Genomic DNA, 15,072 nt, shown 5'->3' on the forward strand with positions numbered 1-15,072 from the left:
TTTGCTCAGACTTAAACTAAAAATGGGGGGGGGTAGTGCAGCCGCATGTGACCAGCCTGCGCCTGATTGGCTGCGCGGTTGCTATGGAACGCCGTCACCGATCGCATTCCCCGGCTTCTTTCAAACCAGCCAATGGGGAAATTGCTTTGACTCGAACGGACCAATGGGAGAGGAGGCGGGCGAGGGCTTTAAATAGCGGCGGCGACGGCAGCGGCGACTTGTGTTGTTGGAGCCGCGGAGACAGTGAGGCCGCACCGCACCGCACCCGACCCATAGCGCCAGCACCGCCAGCACCGCACCCACTGCCGCCAGCGCTAGACAGACCGCCAGCGTCCCCAACGCAGCAACCGGTGTGTACACTTCATGCAAAGCAATTTGTAGCCTTTAAATGGGGACCCACAGGCGGCGTCCCGTTGAAGCATGGTGTCTCCACCTGATTGTGTGGGTGTAAATGTGGGTCTGTGTGTGTGTGTGTGTCCATCTGCGTTTGTGTTTTTGCGTCTGTGTGGGTCGACGTGTGTGTGTTGGGGTTGGGGTCTGTGTCCGGGTCTGTGTGTGTGTCAATTTCTGCCATTGGGTAGTAAGGGACTGCAGTCAATGTTGGTTTAAAGCGAAGATAGACACAAAATGCTGGAGTAATTCAGTTACGGCAAAATGCTGAAGAAATGAAGGAATTCCTTCTCTCCAGAGATGCTGCTTGTCCCGCTGAGCGACTCCAGCATTTAGTGTCTATTTTGTAACTATTAAACGCAAGTAACGCTTGCAAACTTCAAACCACAAGGCGTTGTTTAACTATGCAATTGCCTTTGTTTTTTTTCAATTGCATTGATTTTTTTTCTTTTAAATTTGCCGTTTTAATCTGCTGTGTGCGTTACAGTCACGTGTTGGTTGGGCCCCTTTTTTAGTTCCTCTTGGTGTGGGGGTGGGGGTTATATAACTTGTTTGTTGCCCTATTTTATCGTGGACTTGTTTCTCTGTTGTATGCAGTTGACTTGATCGAGTTTTTGGCGATAAGATGTCGACCACTGTGAACGAGAACGCTTCCCCCCGCCTGACCAAGTTTAAGAACAAGGGGAAAGACGCCAATGTAAGTTGTACAAAAGCGGATTAAAAACACGAGGCGGTCTGCGCTCGTGCAAGTACAATTAATTTGTGGGTGGGGGAGTATACTATGGAGAAGAGGAAACAAAATGGAAGGCATGGCATGTTTAATCTTCCAGCGAGTATTTCTAGTATCGTGTCTGCAAATGGTTTAATTTCCTTCCTTAAAGGAATTGAGACGGAGGAGAATTGAAACCAACGTTGAACTGCGGAAAGCCAAAAAAGATGACCAGTTGTTTAAAAGGAGGAACGTGAGTAGTTTGCCGGATGAAGCTTTGTCGCCTCTTCAAGAAAAGAATAATGCACAGGTACTGTAGACTTCAATGGAATCGTAGAGTTCACTTGCCTTTCCTTTTTAATGCTGTAGATTAACTTCTCTTAATATCTCATTAGATGCACATGAGTTTGGATGAGATTCTCGTGAGCGTTCAGTCCAGTTATTTGGAAACCCAACTTCAAGCAACACAGGCTGCTCGGTAAGATGGTCTACTATTTCGTGGCACTTGGAGATTTTTAAATTTGAGTTTGGATCCTGGAATTGGATCTCTTTAAAATGTGACACAAAAGAATGGGCTTCTGACACGATAACTTTTTGTGGAACTCAAATTGGTTTATATAGAGAATTGGCAATGTGAGTGGCAAAGTTTAAAGTCAGTGTTTAGGGTATTGTTTTACGGTGGATGGGTGCCTGAAAGGTTGAGGCTGCTACAAATGGTGTTTAAGAGACATATGGATATGCAAAAAATGGAGGGATATTGATCATGTACTGCCACAAGGTTAGTTTACCATGACATGTTCGGCACAGAAATCGTGGGCTGAATGGCCTATTCCTGTTCTGTTCTTTTCACAAGTTATAGGAGTTAGGCCATTGGGGTCTACATTGAGTCTACTCCGCCATTCAATCATGGCTGATCTATGCATCCTAATCCCATTTTCTTTTCTGAGTTCTAATCAAAAATGTGTCTATCTCTGCCTTAAAAATATTCACTGATTTGGCCTCCACAGCCCCCTGTGGCAATGAGTTCCATAGATTAACTACCCTCTTTGACTAGAGAAGTTCATCCTCGCCTCCTTTCTAAAAGAATGCCCTTTAATTCTGAGGCTATGACCTATGGTCCTAGACTGCCATCAGTGGAAACATCCTTTCCACATCCACTCTATCTATGCCTTTCATTAGTCTGTAAGTTTCAATGAGGTCCCCCCTCAACCGTCTAAACTCCAGCGTGTAGAGGCCCAGTGCTGTCAAACGTTCATCATATGCTAACCCACTCATTCTTGGAATGGTTCATTCCAGAGCCAGCACATCTGTCCCCAAATTTGTTCACAGTACTTCAAATGCGGCCTGACCAGCGCCTCATCATTACAGCTGTTTTTGTATACCAGTCCACGATATAAATGCTAGCATTGAATTTGCTTTCCTTACTAACGATTTGACTTGCAAATTTACTTTTTGGGAGTCCTGCACCACAATCCCAATACCCTTTGCACCTCTGATTTCTGGATCCTCCATTTACAAAATAATTTCAGCTGATCCAATCTAGTAGGGCTGGTGCCCCACAGCGCCAGGGATTCAGATTTTATACTTGACCTCGGGTTTTTAAAAAAAAAAGCCCCTTCTGTGTAATGAGTGGTTGAGATCGTGAGATAACATAGAACTACTGTGACTAGGTGATCGATCGATGGCTGGCATGGACGTGATGGGCCAAAGGGCATGTTGTAGGCTATATCTCTAAACTATTCTGTCATGATGTATAACTCTTGTAGGTAGTGTGCAGGGTGGTGTGGTCTTGAAGAGACCTCACAGGATATGGTGCTTCCATGCATAACATCTTGGTGTTGGATGTTACACTTTGGAAAACATAGCACAGAAAGAGACCCTCAGGACTGTTTAAGAAAGAACTGCAGAGGCTGGAAAAATCGGAGGTAGACAAAAAATGCTGGAGAAACTCAGCAGACGAGGCAGCATCTATGGAGAGAAGGAATAGAGTTGAGACTCTTCTTCAGACTGAAGGGTATCGCTTCACTACTGTATCTGTGCTGACGACGATGTCAATCGAAAATCTTATCTGTCTACACGTGGTTTGTATCGCTCTTCCCGACCTGCTGTGTTTGTTCAAATGCCTCTTAAATGTGCCCATGTTGTCACTCCACCTAAGCACTGTTACAACTTGGTAAATTTCACTCTTAAGCTCCCCCATGCCATCTTTTGTTATTCCTGGACATATTCACACTTGTGGAACTCTAGATATCTTGCTTGTCCACTTACATTCTAAAAACTTGCAGTTCACTGCATTATGCAATCACTGAACTGTACAAAAACTCTCTCAAAATGGCTGAAACATCCATTTTAATTTTCTTCCACAAAGACATTAGTGACCAACTAGCATTTTTTTAATGTAAAAAAGATAGAAACATAGAAAATGGATGCAGGCGAAGGCCATTCGGCCCTTCGAACCAGCACCACCATTCATTGTGATCATGGTTGATCGTCCCTTATCAATAACCCGTGCATGCCTTCTCCCCATATCCCTTGACTCCACTAGCCCCTAGAGCTCTATCTAACTCTCAGAATAGATAGTAGACATGCAAGGATCAGAATAAATAGTAGACCTGCAAGGATCTGAGTTCCAAGTGCAGCTTAAGAATTCTGAAGGGATGTTTTTGGAGCCCAATAACACCCAATAAATAGGATGAGTGCTTCAGTCTTGAGTCTGAAATCTTCAGTTCTACCATATGTTTGTAATTTTAACTTTGCCAACATCAATTATGGTCATTATTTAATTTCCTGAATTATCAACATTCTTGGGTAACTTACATCAAAGGACAATTTTCTACTTTTATGCATTTGGGTCTATCAAGCATCTACTTTTCAACAACTGATCATGATTAATCCCTTAAACTAATCACAATTATAAAGTTCCACCTGAAATTATTTTGCCCTTCTCAGCATAGTGCTGGTGAAGAACGGTTGGACGAAAAAAGGTAAAGTTCCAGCAAGATCAACACCATGAACCTTCTATATCTAACGCTTGAATGACTGAATTTTGGAGCCTTCCCTCACAGTGGGGCAACTTTGATCCCGCAGTGTGGGGATGTCAGTGTTTAAAAACAATCGTGTTCTGTGCTCTTTTTATTATTCGTAAGGCTGTATGGCGACCACACATTTCACTGTACCAATTGATACATGTGACAAATAAATGTATATTATATCCCTTGTACCCCTGTTGACGTCTGTAATGATGATTTATCCTGGAGAAGTTCAATCATTCATTAAAAAGTGCTGGAGTAACTTGGTGGGCCAGGCAGCATCTCTGGAGGATAGGGATAGGTGACTTGGGTTGGGACCCATCTCCAAACATAATGTTGCATCACTCAACTAAAGTCTTTAATATTACTTTTTTTGGGAGAAGCGGAAGTTTAAATAAATGATTCCTCTGCATGGTGCTGTTTTTTTTTTTTTTTGTTTCACTTGATATTTAGAACTTGTATTAACTACTAATTCTCAACTTTTTGTTTCCACAGGAAGCTGCTATCTCGAGAAAAGCATCCTCCCATTGACAGGATCATTGAGTCTGGGCTAATTCCCAAGTTTGTTGCATTTCTTGGTAACTTTGACTGTAGTCCCATTCAGTTTGAAGCTGCCTGGGCTCTCACCAACATAGCTTCTGGGACCTCCGATCAGACCAAGGCTGTTGTCGATGGTGGTGCCATTCCAGCTTTCATCAACCTACTAGCCTCTCCGTATCCTCACATTGTTGAACAAGCAGTGTGGGCATTAGGAAATATTGCAGGTAATGGTCAAGTCATAACTCCTTCAGACAACACTGTTCAAAATATATTAACTTGTGAAGTCTATAGCTTTAGCAATAAACTGCTTCAATTGAAGATTGACTAATCCACTGAAGGGGGAATGTTGGAGTTGGCCTCTGAAAACAAGGATGCTAAATTTGGGAGCATCTTGTGAAAGGTTTAACTGGAATTATTAGAATCCCACAATTTAGTGCTTTAATCATAGCAGTGCAGAAGAATAAAAGGTGGTCTTGTTGAGTATAAAATTATGAAGGGAATAGATAGGGTAAATTAACACACTTTTTCTAAGGGTAGGAGACATCAGTTTAAGGTGAGGGGAGGCAAGACTTAATAGGAACCTAAGGGGCAATTTTTTCCAGAGATCTCAACCCAAGATGTCACCGATTCCTCCTCTCCAGGTATGCTGCCTGCCCCACTGAGTTACCCTGCATTTTGTGACTACCCTTTTCCAGAGGTAGTGGGTATATGGAATGAGCTGCAAGAGGAGATAGTTGAGGCATGTAATATAACGGCAGCTAAAAGATACTTAGACAGGTACATGGCTAGGAAAAGTTTAGAAGGATATTGGGCCAAACCAAGGCTGCTAATGGGACTAGCTTAGATGGGCACGTTGGGCCGAAGGGCCTGTTTTGGTGCTGTATGACTGACTATGATGTTTTTGTTGCCTGCTTGGATCAAAATTCTAAATTAATTTTCGATCAAATTCATGCCAGTAATTCCCTTCTGCAAGTCCCTTCTGAGTGTCTCCATTTGAAATTTAGCTTTAATTTAGTTAATTAGTTTTAAATTGCCAGAAAATAAAATAACTCTTTTTCAGGTGATGGATCACACTACAGAGACTTGGTCATCAAATGTGGGGCCCTTGACCCATTGTTGGCCGTGTTGGATGTGCCTGAATTATCTTTATTATCGGTGAGCTCCAGTTTTCATTGCATGAAGCCTGATAATGGCTGAATTGTCCAGGGTTTCATGGATTGGTAACATTGATGATTGCTGTTCATGAACTTGAACTATTTGATACTTTAATTGATTCGGCACTTTGTATGTCTAAGGGTTCACAGCCCAACAATACAATTGCAACAGGAATCTATTTGCTCTCATAAGATTGACAGCTTGTACATAGCTCAATGGTGCTTTTGAAAACGCCAGCAGGCTTAAGTTTAGGCTTATTATCAGTGTACCAAGGTGCAGTGAAGAGCATGCCACCCAAACGTGCATGAATACAATCAAGTCTAAACTCGTGAGTACAATAGATTCACAAATTGTTACTTGGATGAGTTGTAATATTTGCAATTTTCCTGTTCCAGTCTAGTTATCTGAGGAATATAACATGGACACTATCCAATCTCTGCCGGAACAAGAATCCATCTCCACCAGTTGAAGCAATAAAACAGATTCTGCCAGCCCTCATAAGCCTCCTACAACACGATGACAAAGAAGTTCTTGCAGATGCTTGCTGGGCTGTTTCGTATCTCACAGATGGTTCCAATGATCGTATTGATGTGGTGGTGCACACTGGTGTTGTACCACGTTTGGTCCAAATGCTTTCATCCGGTGCCCTGGCAATTATTGTAAGTTCTCTTTTAAAATGAGGATCCCAACTGCTTGGTGGCTTAATTTTTTACTAGAATTGAAGCTTAAATCAGATATAAGTGTAGCACGGGTGCAGCGAATTAAGTTGACCTGTTGTGTTAGACAATCCTAAATGACTTTATAGGTTAATTAACACTAACCTGCTGTAGATTATGGAGAGCTTGTTCAGCAGAGTATAAACTGGAATAGAACATTAGTATGCTGCTTCTTATTTTTTTTTTAAATCTCCATCTGATAGTGAGGTAAATCCACTTAAATTCCCAACAGACCACAGACAAGGTAAATTGGTTCAATTGAATACTATCAGTTCTATTAAACAGTTTTTGAAATGTAAATAGTAAGTGATTTATCTCACAGTTGCCTGATAATTTAGCAAGATTAAACAATGCTTTTACTTTACCACATTAAGAGGAGATGATTGCAAAGGGTAAAGACAATATACAGTGCAGGGTCATCCACACTCAGTACCCCATTCCTGCCATTTCCCTATAATTTAATTTGCTAATGTTTTATTCCCTTCATCTAACATTAATGTATATTGTAAATAGCTGTGGTCCCAGCACCGAGCCTTGCAGTACCCCACTAATCAATGCATGCCATTCTGAAACGGACCCGTTAATCCTTACTCTTTTTCCTGTCTGCCAACCAATTTTCTATCAGTCAGTACCCTACCGCCAGTGCCATGTGCTCTAATTTTGGCCACTAATCTCCTATGTGGGACCGTATCAAATGCTTTTTGAAAGTACAGGTACACTACATCCACTGGTTCTCCCTTGACAATTTTCCTAATTACATCCTCAAAAAATTCCAGATTAGTCGAGCATGATTTCCCCTTCCGAAAACCCACGCTGACTGGGACCGATCCTGCTACTGCTATCCAAATGTGCTGCTATTTATAATTGACTCCAGCATCTTCCCTACCACCAGGATGTCGGGCTAACTGGTCTATAATTCCCTGTTTTCTCTCTCCCACCTTTCTTAAAGTGGGACAACATTAGTTACCCTCTAATTCACAGGAACTGATCCTGAATCTATATAAGATTGGAAAATGATCACCAATGTGTCCACGATTTCTAGAGTCACTTCCTTAAGTACCCATGGATGCAAGCCATCAGGCTCTGGGGATTTATCAGCCTACCCAACACCATTTCCCGCATAATGTGAATTTCCTTCAGTTCCTCCGTCACCCCAGATCCTCTGGCCACTAGTACATCAGGGAGATTGTTTGCGTCTTCCTTGGTGAAGACTGATCCAAAGTACCTGTTTTATAGGAGATATTTTGCATGTTTAAGCCACAGCTGAGGTACCAGATGATTGAAAGATGAAGAATATTATTCAAAAGAGTAATGGGATAAACTAGGAAACTACAGGGAAGAGCACTGGATCAATAGTTGGGAAATATTTTTTCCCAATAAAGGAAAGATAATTGGACCTGACATGGAGGCGAAATCTTACCTCTCAACAATCTTGAGTTTGAGGTACTAAAGAAAATTGAGGACAGTGTTAGATGTGGTTTACATGAGCTTGAACAAGGCTTAAGTACCATTAAGTATAGTGGGATGGATTTTGGGAAATGTCTTGCCAAAGTTTAGGAGGTTGTATTGAACTGGCTTGTGGGAGAATAATTGAGAATAAATGATGTACAGCTTGTTCACCTCTTAAGTTGATTCCCCTCTTTTATTTATTTTTTTCCCCTAGACTCCTGGCCTGCGGGCATTGGGCAATATTGTGACTGGTACAGATGACCAGACCCAGGCAGTGATTGATTCGGGTGCACTGAGCTTATTTACTGCTCTGCTGGCACATCCGAAAAGCAACATCCAGAAAGAGGCTGCGTGGACACTCTCGAACATCACTGCTGGGAAGCCAGAACAAATCCAGGCAGTTATTGACAACGGGTTGGTTCCATTCCTCGTTCAGCTGCTTATTAAGGTGAGTAATGCAAATCCTGTATTGTTGAAAGCGGGGTGGTTCCCTTCATTGCAAACACCTCATTGCATTAAACATTGTCTATCTTAATGTTAAACTATCTTCATGCACTTGTGTAGACTTGAGAATGTATGGCACTGTTTTTGAAGCGAGGTTTGGGAGTTCTCTGCACTGTATTGTCTTGGATATGAGACTGGAGAAGAATTTCTCAATCGCCCGATCTGAACCCAATTGAGCATGCATTTTATATGCTGAATAGAAAACTGAAGGGGACTAGCCCCCAAAACAAGCATAAGCTCAAGATGGCTGCAATACAGGCCTGGCAGAGCATCACCAGAGAAGACACCCAGCAGCTGGTGATGTCCATGAATCGCAGACTTCAAGCAGTCATTGCATGCAAAGCATATGCACCAAAATACTAAACATGACTACTTTCATTCTCATGACATTGCTGTGTCCCAAACATTATGGTGTCCTGAAATGGGGAGCTATGTAAAACCCACTGCTGTAATTTCTACATGGTGAAACCAAAATGTATAAAAACTGCCTTTATTAAAATCTGACATGTGATTTTTTTTTTTTTTTTTCTCTATTACAAATTTCAAATAGTGGAGTACAGAGGCAAATAAATAAATGATGGGTCTTTGTCCCAAACATTATGGAGGGAAAGAGAGCGTACTCTAGGCTGAGCGATTGCTGCAGTCTCTGGTTTGGCTGGTGGTTCTGGGTCTTGGCTCTTTTATACCATGTGTATTCATGTATTTTTCAGGGTGACTTTAAAACTCAGAAAGAAGCCGTCTGGGCCGTGACCAATTTTACCAGTGGTGGTACAATTGAACAAATCATCTACCTTGTTCAAACTGGAGTTGTTGAGCCATTATTGGCACTGCTATCAGTTAAGGATTGCAAGACCATCCAAGTCATTTTGGATGCCATTACTAATATCTTCCTGGTAAGGTCATGTATGGTGGTGGCATGTTAATACTTCCTATCGGATATTAAACATTAGCCTTTAATTCACAATTGTTAACTATTAAAATCTTGTGGGGAGGTGGTTAGGAATCAAACGTTAGTCTGCAGTGACCTTGACATTATGACCTGAGCAAAAAAAATGGGGGAAAGCTGCTGGGGAACTAGGCAGGTTGGATGCAGGGTCTTGACCCTAAACACCGACCATTCCTTTGCCACTACAGATGTTGCTTGACCTGCTGAATTCCTGCAGCAAGTTCTTGGCAGGTCTTGACTTTGGTGGTGATAACACTAATATTGCACTAATCTAGTTGAACAGTAACGGAGAATTGCATGTAAACTAGATGCTTTTTTTGGAAATGGTTGCAATGAAGTGTTGTAATTAAGACAGGTTTTCATTTGCAATTCTGTATTTTCAGATGTCTAGCAACTATTTGATTCTCATTTGAGGTTAAAGCTACTATATTTATTGTTGTATATACAGAGGCTGTTTAGCATACAGTCCAATAAAATCTTGCTGTACTCTAGCACAATCATAAATGCAACAATGTGTTAAAAAAAAAAATGTAAATGGAACTTGCAATCAAATCGGCCAGCATCTTGCAGCATAGTAATGCTGAAGATAGAACTGCTGCCTCACAGCTCCAGCTATCTGAGTTTGATTCAAACAATATTATCTGTATAAGTTTTTTTTTTATCTGGTCTGTTTTCCTTGCACATCTCAAGGACATGCTGATTTGGCTACAACTTGTTAGTGTAGGTGGTGGTGGTGGTTGGAGAATTGGGGTGGAATTAATGGGCATGTGAGTGGGGGAACTAGATTTAATGGGTTATTGAGATGGTGTTGTGATGCACACCAGGAGACGCAAGTGAACTTTTTGATTTTATTTTTCAATTCCAGACTGCAGATAAAGTTGGCGAAACAGATAAACTTTGTTTAATTATTGAAGAATGTGGAGGTCTGGATAAAATTGAGGCTCTACAGTCTCATGAAAATGAACTGGTATACAAAGCATCACTGAATCTGATAGAAAAATACTTCTCAGAAGAGGTAGGTATTTCAGAAAAGGGGGTCTAGTTTCAATCAATCATTTGATAATTCATTTAAAAACCGAGATTGAAATAAAACAAATCTAAATCTAAAGTTGGTTTAAGTCTTATTTCACACCAACATACTGATCAAGCGGTCTTTTAAGCTTAGTTGCTGCATTAATGTTGGGCTAATGTTCAAAGTCAATTTTATTTGTCGTTAAGATACTATTAGCAAAATATGAAGAAGCAGATTGTTTTTGTCGCCATCTTAGCATAGTTTTTTTAAAATTCTTCTTTAAATTTTTTTAAACTGAACTGGATCTTTATTTTCTATTCTTAGGTGGAGGAAGACCAGAACATTGTACCAGATGCCACTGGAGAAGCTTTCACCTTTCAGGCTGAGAACACTGCTATAAAATTTGACTTTTAAATTCCTTCAAGCATTAAAACTACGTTTCCTATCTCTATCTTTCTCTCCTGACTGCCACATTTATCTAGCGCCTGTACTCGAGTATTTTCTTGTACATTTGTATAATTTGTTACCTCGTGTAAACTTGTAATTAGAATGTAAATATTTCTCAGAACTGTCACTATTTTATTTTGCCATTTGCGATGATATTCTGTTTCTTCAAATAAAGTATTCAAGATATTCTTTGCATGTGTGTGTTGTATTTTACACTTTAATAATTGAGTGACTATGTCAGTTTTTCTTTGCTCGATTTATTAAAGTACATGTAGATTGATAAACTCTCCAAAATTAGAACTAATACAAGCTATAAAACTAGGTTTCTAATTAGACATCAGCATTGATTCTTTTAATCAAAACATTATTCAGATCGCTGCCTTTTTGGTTTCTCTAAAATCTTGGATATTTTGTCCGAGTTAGCACCTACAATTGAAAGGGGAGGGAAATAGGTTTGCAACTGCTACCAAGATTATACTTTCCATTCTAGGACCTCTGAGATGTCCTCGTTCTTTAGTGAACATAGGTTCTACCCTGCTGTCATAGGTGGATTCCCCACCTGTGTCCCATAGTTATATCGCAACCCCTCCTTCTGATGGAACAAAGATAGTTCCCCTGCCCCTTCATTCCATCAGTCTCAACAAATTATTCTCTGAAATTTCTGCCATCTCCAATGTTACATATTCCCATCTCTACCCATTTCTGTAAATAACTGCTCCCTTAGTAACTCTGGTTCACTCATCCCATCCCCTCTTGCCCAAATCACCCGTTCTTCAGGTACTTTCCCTGCAGATAGAAACAAGAGGTCAGTCTGAAACGTCCCTGTTCTTTCTCTCCATAGATGCTGTCTTATCTCAGATAGGAATGCCTCTCCCTTGCATCTATTCAGGGACCCAAATGGTCCTGCCAGGTGAGAAAGGTTCACATGCACTTATCTACAGCATCTGATATTCCCGGTGTTGCCTCTTGCATAGGAAAGACACGCATCTTGGAAGCTGTTCAATGCTCTGTCTTGCTGATGCCAAAAAGGCAGCTTGTGCTCAGTCCACCATTGCCTTTACACATTTTAACTCCTCTTCCCATTCCCATTCTGGCTTTCTAACCTGGGCTGCCCCCATTGCCAGAGTGAAGCCACACGCAAACTGGAGGAACAGCACCTTTTTTTTTTTTTGTTTGTTTTTTGTGTGTGTGTGACAACATAAGTGAATATTTTGAATAGTCCAATTTTAGGTAATGAACCAAATCCCCCACTTTCCCCGCCCCCCTCCCCCACACTTTAAACTTCTCATCCCTTTACCCGTGCCCCACTGAGACCAGACCCTCAGCTATTTCTCCCCTTCCACCCTAGTTCCTCCTTCATAATTTTTATCCCACTCCTTTTTGACTTTTCATTTCTGTCCTTTATCCAACCATCTGCCTATCAAACACCATCAGTATCCACTGATCACTTGCCAGGCTATGTCCTGCTTCTCTTCCAGATGCTTTTTTTCCTCTCTCTTTCCCCCCGCCCAAAACCCAGCACAATCAGTCTGAAGAAGGGTCCTGGACCAAAACATTACCTATCATGTTCCCCAGAGATGCTGCCTGACATGGTGAGTTACTCAAAAATGCTGGAGAAACTCAGCGGGTGCAGCAGCATCTATGGAGCAAAGGAAATAGACAACGTTTCGGCCCGAAACGTTCCCTATTTCCTTCGCTCCATAGATGCTGCTGCACCCGCTGAGTTTCTCCAGCATTTTTGTGTACCTTCGATTTTCCAGCATCTGCAGTTCCTTCTTGAACAACATGGTGAGTTACTCAGCACTTTGTCCTCATTTTTTATACCAGCAAATTGTTACTTTTGAAGGCCAGCAGAGGGCGCATGTGTCTCTTGGAGTACTGTAGTAAGTAAAGGTAAAGATGTGGCAATTAATGTTTCAATTGCTTTAAATGGGAAAAGTTTCTCAAGCAGAATTTGATCCACTGAGCCTACTCTGCCATTCAATCATGACTGATCTCTGCCTCCGAATCCCATTTCCCTGCCTTCTCCCTATAACCCTTGACTCCTGTCTAATCTAGAATGTGTCAATTTCTCCCTTAGAAATATCCACTGACTTGGCCTCCACAGCCCTCTGTAGCAATGTTTCACAGTTTAAAGACCCTCTGACTAAAAAAGTTCCTCCTCGCCTCCTTTCTAAAAGAGTGCCCTTTAATTCTGAAGCTATGGACTTTTCTGCTGGGATGTGTTTGAGATGCCTCTGACAGCTGTACTGGACATCCAGATTCAAGATTTTTTAACTCTTATGCATTGGGTTCAGAACAATTAACTCCTTGCTGCAGCTTTGACTTTAAAACAGCATCTGCAGTTCTTTCTTACACCATTTTCTCCAATGAGGTAGATGGGAGGTCAGGACCACCCTGTGACTAGTTGCCTGATAAGTAAGTTTATTGGCCAAGTATTCACATACAAGGAATTTGCCTTGCTGCTCTGCCCACAAGTAACAACATGACATACAGTGACAGTTTCAAATGGCTCAGAAAACACTAAACATTAATAATAATAAGATATTAATGATAAAACACCAATAACAGCTGGGAAGAAACTGAAACGGGAGGTATGCATTTTGAAACTTCCATACCTCTTGCCCAATGGGGAAGAGAAGGGGGTGAGTGGCTCTTGATTATGCTGGTGGCCTTGCCGAGGCAGCTTCAAATTAGATGGAGTCAATGTAAACAAGACCATGATAGTGCAAGCCAAGGCACATTGTACAATCGTAATACTACAAAGTCCCTAGTAGTTTGTGCAGAGATAGGGTGAGTCAAGAGCCTGATGATTGATGGGAGGGAGCTGTTTTTGAACCTGGGGGCTAACTGTTCTTGGGTTCCTGTACCATCCTGATGGCAGCTGTGAGATAAGAACGTGGCCAGGGTGGTATAAAACTATTTTCTTAAGGCAGTGATTCCTGAAGATTTGTTCAGTGGTGGGGAGGTCCATGCCCATGATGGTCCAGGGAATCTCCAAATACACAGAATATTTTCTTTACAAAACCAAATCATGAGTTTGTTTAACATTATTGGCATCCTATCATATGTGCAAACAATTATCTCACATCAGGCTTCAACTGACATCCTTCAATGTACTTCTCCTAGATAGTCAGCTGTGATTTAGTTGGATACATTCTTGCCTCTGAGTCAGAGGTTTGTAGGTCCCACAGATGTAAATCCAAAAATTGCGACAGTCTCATCTAATTTTGTGGGAGAGCTTCATTAAGATGCTGTATTTTGGCTGAGACAGTAAACCCAAGACTTGTCTGCTCTCTTGAACCAATGAGGACATATAATAAATGAGTATCAAATTGCAAAATGAAACATCTCATCAAATTATTTTCCATCCCCGCAAAAATGTAGTCTGCATAAAAACTAGCTTATTACCAGTAGGAGGTGCTGATGGACTATTTGTCCATGCTGAGCAGACCTCTTGAGGATTTATTCCTATTCAACAAAGGAGCGTACAAAATTGAAACAGAATGAGTGGTTGATATGAGACATTTTAAGTTAATAGTGCTGGACAAAGCAATTGAGGTACGGAGGAATTTTCTGGCACAGCTAGATAAGAATGGAGAAAGAGGATTGCGCCCCCTACGATCTAGGAGCGATCATTTTTTCCCCAATAAAGCTGAATAATATGTTATATAAGAAGAATCCAATTATACAAAATACAATACGAATCTGGAAACAAATAAAATTAACTTTAAAATTAAGAAATTTATCAGTGTTAACACTTATAGTGAATAACCCAGTATTTAAACCATCTGGTATGGATAAAACATATAAACAATGGGAAAAAGTGGGAATTAAAAAGGTAGGTGAATTGTATGAATTGGGAAATTTATTATCATTTCAACAACTAAAATCAAAATTTAAATTGAATAATAATCAATATTTTAAATACCTACAGGTATGTGACTTTATGAAGAAATATATACCAAGATTCCAAAGTATAATTTTAGACCCACTGGAAGAAGTAATGAATATCAATGCGGAGTCAACAAAATTAATATCATACTTGTATAACAGTATTTTAAATATAGAATTACCATCAACAGAGGCAATTAGAGAAGACTGGGTAAAAAGAATTAATGATAAAAATCTCAAAAAAACATGGGAAAAATATTTGATACATCTACATAAATGTT

At 40.8% G+C, this 15,072-nt stretch overlaps 2 protein-coding genes across 3 annotated transcripts in view; one reads left to right on the forward strand and one right to left on the reverse strand.

The window, feature by feature from the left end:
* Positions 1 to 15,072, reverse strand: part of LOC129708178 (UPF0450 protein C17orf58 homolog) — a 38,356-nt gene that overhangs the window by 17,418 nt on the left and 5,866 nt on the right. The window lies entirely within an intron of this gene.
* kpna2 (karyopherin alpha 2 (RAG cohort 1, importin alpha 1)) lies at positions 207 to 11,084 on the forward strand. Its single transcript, XM_055653785.1, has 11 exons — positions 207 to 350; positions 988 to 1,087; positions 1,272 to 1,409; positions 1,495 to 1,577; positions 4,624 to 4,892; positions 5,729 to 5,823; positions 6,219 to 6,482; positions 8,203 to 8,436; positions 9,203 to 9,385; positions 10,304 to 10,453; positions 10,775 to 11,084. The coding sequence occupies exons 2-11, from the start codon at positions 1,016 to 1,018 to the stop codon at positions 10,862 to 10,864; spliced, it is 1,578 nt and encodes a 525-aa protein (XP_055509760.1). The 5' UTR covers positions 207 to 350; positions 988 to 1,015; the 3' UTR covers positions 10,865 to 11,084.

The sequence above is a fragment of the Leucoraja erinacea genome, chromosome 23 (genome assembly GCF_028641065.1).
Source record: "Leucoraja erinacea ecotype New England chromosome 23, Leri_hhj_1, whole genome shotgun sequence".
NCBI lineage: Eukaryota > Metazoa > Chordata > Chondrichthyes > Rajiformes > Rajidae > Leucoraja > Leucoraja erinaceus.